This window comes from Chanos chanos, chromosome 2, assembly GCF_902362185.1.
Source record: "Chanos chanos chromosome 2, fChaCha1.1, whole genome shotgun sequence".
NCBI classification, from domain to species: domain Eukaryota; kingdom Metazoa; phylum Chordata; class Actinopteri; order Gonorynchiformes; family Chanidae; genus Chanos; species Chanos chanos.
In genome coordinates, this window is record NC_044496.1 from 18272134 (window position 1) to 18279345 (window position 7212).

Sequence of the window (7212 nt, forward strand, 5' to 3'; positions counted from 1 at the left end):
CTGTGATACACTCATCACATGCCTCCGTCTCCCACAAATGAACTGTGATTGAGGTGATTGCGATTTCCAGGCCCTGTCACAATCGTTTTGATTAGCAAATAGATGGGAGATAATGGGAGAGACAGTCCTGTTATGAGAGCTCTGTCAGCGAGAAGATAATGCACCAGAGTGAGGAGGTTAAAGACACCGCTTCCTTGTTAATAATTAATTGCTGTCCGTGTGGCTGATCCACTCCACTGCCCCCAGTCATCACTTGATAATTGCTTTACATTTAATTTGGCTTGAGAGAGCGATTTTCAAGCTGAGTAAATTGTGCTTAATGTTAAAATTCTTTAGGCACCAGGTTACTTTAGAGATACATTGTATCGAGGCTAAGTTGTTTCAGTTGTTTTTAGTCTCGGAAAGGTTTTGTGCATATCTGTTTGTAGAAATATGTTCTCAAATGCTTTGTGAGTTATTAATTATCATAACTGGTGTACTGTATGTGAATGTTTTTATGTGTAGGCCTAAGAATTTTATAGCTTTATTTATCATTGATGTAGCTACACTTTGCTCAGGACAGTGTCTCATTCCAGGCACTTCCATAGGTTACATCTTTCTTTCTGAGAGAAAATTAAATGCCATAGGAAACACACCGTTTACGGAAAGCAGACATACTGTCACCTCATTTACATGCTTATCAGAGCTGTTTCCTGTGTTATTTTCCACAAGTTTTAAAAGAACAAACAATCACAATTTTGGATCTTGTTTATGCTTGCAATTTATAAAACTATAAAGTCCTTCATCTCTAGATGACACAGACAGATGTTTCTTGGGCTGGCAAGAAAATGGCCTCCCAGTGGACCCGCGGGAACAGCGCAGAGAAAAAAGTCCCTCACACTCGTATGGAGGATGAGGCCGACATCCAGGTACTGCTTTCCTCCTCTAGGAATGCAGTCATGACCACCTGTCTTTACATACTGACCCACCCTTCTTCAATCACAGTGCCCCCACCAGGCCTTGGAGACAGATCACACCTTTTCTTGCTTTTGATTGGCCTCGTATCACGAGGGATTTCTAACTGCTGTCTTTGCCAAATCCGCAGCAGGCAGTGCTCAGCCTTGCATGCACAGAGATAATGATCAAGTTAATTAGACCTGAGATTGAATGAACTGCGGCAGCAACTTAATCATTTGTAACTTGATTAGAAATACTATATTCTCCAACTCTAGAGACTGGTAAACTTGAAAATTAAGTTCTGCTTTAGGATTCAGGTCTTGAGTTAATGGAGTATCAGAAGCTGTAAAATAAACCCACTCTCTCATTGTCCCCATTAAGCGAGTGGTCGTCTTTTTGTTTTTTTTTTGAGTACTGTCACAGAATTTTAAAGGAGGATGTTTTATACTTACCTCACAGGAGCTCTTTATTTATTTTTTTTTCACAGAAAATTTACATGTTTGGGAGGAAATTAGGTCAAGGTAGTTTTGGGGTCGTCTATGAAGCCACTCATATTGAAACACAAAAGAAATGGGCCATTAAAAAAGTGAACAAAGAAAAGGTAAGTGCACCATTACTGTGTTAAACATAGAATTTCGTCGTTTCTCAAAATTTCTCATCCTTGCTCATCAATTTTTATCCATGCAGGCTGGACGTTCTGGGGTAAAACTTTTGGAACGGGAAGTAAGCATTCTGAAATGTGTGGATCATGACCACATTATACATTTGGAGGAAGTTTTTGACACTCCGAAGGTATCTATCCTTCAAAAATGTGTACTCACATAATTGCAGACAGCACTGTTGGTACTTAATTCATCCTCTTTATCAGCATGCCATGTACAGCATTATTGTTTGCTGGGCCAATAAAATCATGACTTTGTCAGACTTGTTGTCTTTTTAACATATCATGATGTTGACAGATGAATTACTGCTTTTAATGATAAAGGGAAGGAAACATACTTGGTGTACTGGTTAAATAACTGTGCACTAGTGTGTAATTATTCTGCTCTGCAGTGGCGCATGTCTTTAAGGGGAAAGAACACAGTGTCTGTGTGAATATGTGTTCCAGAGGATGTACCTGGTGACTGAGCTCTGTGAGGGAGGTGAGTTGAAGGAGCTTCTGCAGAAAAACAAGTATTTTACTGAGGAGGAGACCAGACACATTATCCGTAGCTTGGCAGAGGCCATCGCTTACCTGCACAAAAAAGGTAGATTTCCCAAATACATAGACCCTTTCTTGCATGTTGGAAAACAATTTTTCACCTTTTATGGATGACAGCATCTGAATTTTCCACATCTCTTGTAATTAAATGCTGATTTAATTGAATTATTTTAACAAAATTGCTCTCAACGAAAATTGTTGTAAGTAAATTGTGCTCTGAGATTTTGCAAATTGGTCACGTCATAGCCATCAGATGTAGGACCTAGCTGCTTTGTTCTCATTGACATCCGATGGTGATTATGATGATCACCCATACATTATGGCTCTGTCATTATAGGTCTAGGCTTATTTTAATAAGGAGATAATAATGAACAACTGCCAGACTAAATATCAACCCTTTTAAATTGAGTCTGAGGGGTTTATTTGAAGACGCTCTCTTATTTTTTTTTTCCTTCTGGTGAAATCTCCAGTTAGAGGTAATTTAGGACGTTGCTTGGCAATGAGACACCATTACATGGGGCTAATGAGTCATTTACAACGAGCTGGGGAGGAATACTGATTAATAGTTGTGTTTTCTAAGAGTCCCTGAGCCCTGGTGTGCTTTACATCTAGGACAGCTAATGATGCCAGCTGCAATGTATGGACTTGGCTCTGTAGCACGTACGTTATGATATGTATAATTACTCACACAAACCCCTCATAAATTTCTTTATTCCCATTCACACTTAACATCACGCAAGTACTCAGCATGAATTGTAGATGATAGTGCTATCTAATGAGTGCTGGAGTGTGTGGTCAGATAGAACATGTTGGTTCAGCTGCCCTGTATTGGTTTTACATGCTGGCTACTCGCAGTGTTGTGTGGTACATGTTTATGACTTACCAGTTAAAGTTTTTATTTTCATACAGGTATGGAATGTAAGTCAGATGTTTTATAACCAGTGCTGACTTATCCCAGCATTCCTGGTTTTATTATCATGTTATTATTTACTTCCTTATTTGCCTAATTAACTTATGTAATTTATTCCATTTTAATCACTCTACTATTAGTATAACACACTACAAATGATAATATTTGCAAACATGCAGGCTCTGAATAGTAATACTTAGAAATAGATTTACTTTTTGACTTTAATGACTTCAGTACTGTTTCTCTTTTTATAAAATGGCAAGTTGAATCAGTCCTATTCACTGCGTGAGTCAATGCATTGCCCACTATTTTAATTCCACTGTAACGATGAAAAGAGGCTCTCTGTTCTTAAAGCCATGCTAATAGCCATCTCCCTCTGTCAGACGTTGTTCACCGGGACCTGAAATTGGAAAACATTCTTGTGAAGAGTTATCACCATGGTGAGGATAATGGCATGATCAATATCAAGGTGAGTGCGTAACACAAACTGTCAAAGTTTCCTAAGGCACGTGGCATTCAGGTTGGGACAGGTCCTCAGGAGGCTCCTCTGTTGTTTTGTTCTCCTGCTGTCATCTTATCCTCATTTTCTAACTGCTTTTTAAATACTGTCTCATTATGGCAGACCTCCCACGGAACTCATTTTATATCATACTTTAAAAGAATCAAATCAAGAGCATTTTTCAAGACAAATTACCGCTCAGGCCCAGCACACTGTGTGCATTGATGGAAGCCAGCTGAAGCAGCTACCTGGAGTGCCAGTTGAAACAAGACAGGACTGCGGTATAAATCATACACACAGGGCTTAAAGACTGCGCTGTCCTGGCCCAATATAAAAGGCTTTTATCTGGCAGACGGTGGTCATCTCTCCTGGATATTTATCCCGCCTGCCCCTAACGGCTGTGTGAAACCATATATACTGCTCATATGCATTATTCATCTGGGCCAAAGAGAGGCTGCACTAGGCTCCAGCCTCACACATAAGCCCGTCTAGACCATAAATATTATAATTTAGGTGTAGACAGATAAAGACATTAAGAAGGTACCGTGATCAACTACGGTTTGTCACCCTTACTGATATAGTCCCATAGCACATAGCAGAGCTTAATTATGAAAAGCTGTAAAAGAATTAAAGAAGGAAAACAGCTTGTTGATCGTATATTGCTTGAAGCCTTGATGTGTTTGTGTGTGTGTATGTGATCGACTCTGTCTTTGTGTGTGTGTGTGTGTCTGTGAGTGTATGTGTGCCTCTGCTATTGTCACATGTATGTAACGGATGCCTGTCTGCTCCTATTCCAGGTCACAGACTTTGGGTTGTCGGCACAGAAGGGTGGAGTGGGCAGTGAGAACATGCTGCAGTCTACGTGTGGAACTCCCATTTATATGGGTATGACACACACACAAACATTCACAGCCTGTCTGCTCACACACACCAGAGCGCACCCTCTGCTTGTCATCTCCTGAGCTAATATAGGATGGTACGCTAAAGTCCGCAAGGGAACTGATTAAAAATCGGCAGTGCGCAGGATTGACCCAATTTAACTAATGCAAACTTGCCATCAGTTCAAAAAAGAGAGCTGCAGCTCAAAAACTGCAGACGACATTAATCATCTGACATGAAAATGTGTGTTATTCCTGACACGTGTCTTTGCCATCTCAGCACCTGAAGTGATCAATGGTCATGAGTACAGTCAACAGTGTGATGTGTGGAGCATTGGTGTTATCATGTACATGCTGTAAGTGCCGGTGCTATATTCTCTCCTTCATATTTCTGTCTCTCACTTGGCACACTATGCTATGCAGTTGGTTTGCTCTATTTTGGAAATGTGGAGTATTCATTGACTGTGTGGTGATGTCGCTCTTCTACAGGCTGTGTGGAGAACCTCCATTTATGTCCAGTTCTGAGGAACGGCTGTTTGAACTCATCAGAAAGGGAGAGCTCACCTTCTCTAGCCCTGTGTGGGACACCATCAGCGATGCTGGTGACTATATCATCTTAGCACTGCAGAGTTCTTCTTCTTCTTCTTTTTTTTTTTTCATGAAATTTGGTAGATAGTGAGCGCTTATTGAATGTTTTACAGCCAAAAAGGTGTTGCACTGTTTGCTGAAAAAGGACCCAGCCCACCGCATCACAGCCAGTGAGCTGCTTGATAACCCGTGGATCACAGTAAGCAACTGATCCTTTTCTTCTCAGTGTAACCGTCTCAGCAACACTCACCAAAAGAATGACACCTTACACGTCTTAAATACCGGCTAATGTGTGTTTCTCCATGTTAAGATATGACTAATGTTTTAGGGTCTAACTGTAGCTGTGGCTTACAGGGAGACACCTCCACCTCAACTACACCCACTAACGTGTTGGAGATGATGCGTCAGTTCCGTGATGCGATGAAAGATGGAGAGAGTGATGAGCTGAGTGCGGGGTTGAAGAGCCTCTCTCTCAGTCACTCTCAGGACAGTCTGAGTGAACCTGCCGCCTCCCCGCATGTTCCCTCACCCACACCAAGCCACAGCCAGAGAACAACCAGAGCAGAGGGCAGCCTTGCGCCAGACACAGACAGCCACAGCAGCAAGCCTAGCACCCCCAGCAAGCAGGTACATCGTTTGTTTCCATGAGGCCCTTAGTGCCTGTCTGTGTGGCCTCCCTGCAGATATCCAACAGTCTGTGTCCTCACCAAACAGACACCATGCTGCATAAAACCCTTTTCTAAATCAATGACAAAGCATGTGTCTTCTTCAGGCATTCAGTATAGATTCTATGTGGCATTTATCATTATGGTATAATCCATAAAGTTTCCAAAAAGACATCACACATCAGACCGTAGGTGTTGTCATTGCCCATTGTGTTGTACTCTGTGTGTGAAATGTTTTATGTGTTATACATAAACACACAACTATAAGAATATGTTTACGTTCAATAGCATAAACGTAAGCTTATTTGTATCTTTTTAATAACATAAATGTTATTATGGCATAACATTGTTTATATAAATCAGAAGAGATAGGCTAGGAAGAGTGGTCTTTATTTAATAGTAGTATTTATTTAATTATCTCAAGTCTTTTTTTTCCCCAAGAGATTGTTTAAAGTACTTATCATTTCTGGTGTCACTCTTTTAGCGTAAGAAAAAGAAAGCTGTTGCTTCTTCATCTAACGGTGTGAAGAGAAACGGATCCGTTGGAAAGAGCTCCTGCGCACAGAGTCAGCCGACTGCACAGGTCTGTCCTTTCCATGTATTTAGCTCTCACACTGCTGGCATCTCATCAGCTGCAACTGATACAAGGCAGACAAGAAACTGCTGCCAAAAATGTTTAAGAATTGTGGTCTCTTAAACATCAGAAAACAATCAAAAATAGTTACTGTCAGATATAGCGTTCTTAATTTTTAACACACGTTAGAAGAGGAGAACTCGACACGAAATGAAGGTTTTGAAACAGCCACTAGATGGTGCCAGAATTACCTTGGAGGCGTTGAAGGTGTCGTACAGAATAGCAGGCAGAGTTGAAAACAGTGTTTGTTGTACTTGTATGAGATGAATGTGAGTGTCTTATCTTTGCAGTCCCATACAGGTTGTAAACCCTCTGGTCAGTCGAGCGCAAAGCAGGTCAACCCACCGGACAAGATTGAGAGCAGTCCCTCTGCTGTGGGATCCGCTTCCAAACCAGCAGCCGGATCAGAGAAGTGCGAGGTCCCGGCACACGCCCCCGCCTCCGCCCCCGCCCCTGCCCCCACCGGTGCCAGAGCTGGACACTGTTCCCCTAAAGCAGCCACCAGCACAAAAGCCAAAAAGAGCAGCTAGGCCCCAGCTGCTGCATCAGTTGATGTTGGTGGAGCAGCCGCGGCAAGTGCCAAAGCAGAAGAGCGCAGTGCACGGGCCTCACAGGGGCACGGCGAGGCTGCTGGACAGATGAGAGTTTAACCACTTCAACCAGATTGCTGTGCTTTGTCAGAGTAGCTATACACTGAAGTTTGCATCCACCATTTATCTGTGGAGAAGGATGATATGACCCTTCAGCCTACTGTTGGTGACCTCACATTGTTGCACACTTTTTTGAATGATGTGTAAATAGTGTTCATCTCAAGGATGAATTCTGAATGTCAGCAGACTGGAGAATGTGAGTGGCACAAGGTTGAGAGCAAAGATGGAAACAAGTTTTATTCTTGATGTGG

The 7212-nt window shown here is 41.9% G+C and overlaps 1 protein-coding gene across 1 annotated transcript; it reads left to right on the top strand.

Moving 5' to 3' along the window:
* Window positions 1-827: 827 nt before the first annotated feature.
* On the top strand, window positions 828-6953 carry stk33 (serine/threonine kinase 33). Its single transcript, XM_030765143.1, has 12 exons — window positions 828-908; window positions 1424-1537; window positions 1624-1728; window positions 2045-2183; window positions 3431-3516; window positions 4344-4431; window positions 4705-4780; window positions 4914-5026; window positions 5126-5211; window positions 5367-5639; window positions 6162-6260; window positions 6612-6953. Exons 1-12 carry the CDS (start codon window positions 828-830, stop codon window positions 6951-6953), a joined length of 1602 nt encoding a protein of 533 aa, XP_030621003.1.
* The last annotated feature ends 259 nt before the right edge of the window (window positions 6954-7212 follow it).

Bases quoted from the DNA above. Each gene is read 5' to 3' on its own strand.
- stk33 (XM_030765143.1), top strand. From the start codon at position 828: ATGGCCTCCCAGTGGACCCGCGGGAACAGCGCAGAGAAAAAAGTCCCT. The intron at 1,538-1,623 runs GTAAGTGCACCA...TTATCCATGCAG, and splicing joins AAAAAGTGAACAAAGAAAAG to GCTGGACGTTCTGGGGTAAA. The intron at 6,261-6,611 runs GTCTGTCCTTTC...AGTCCCATACAG, and splicing joins AGAGTCAGCCGACTGCACAG to GTTGTAAACCCTCTGGTCAG.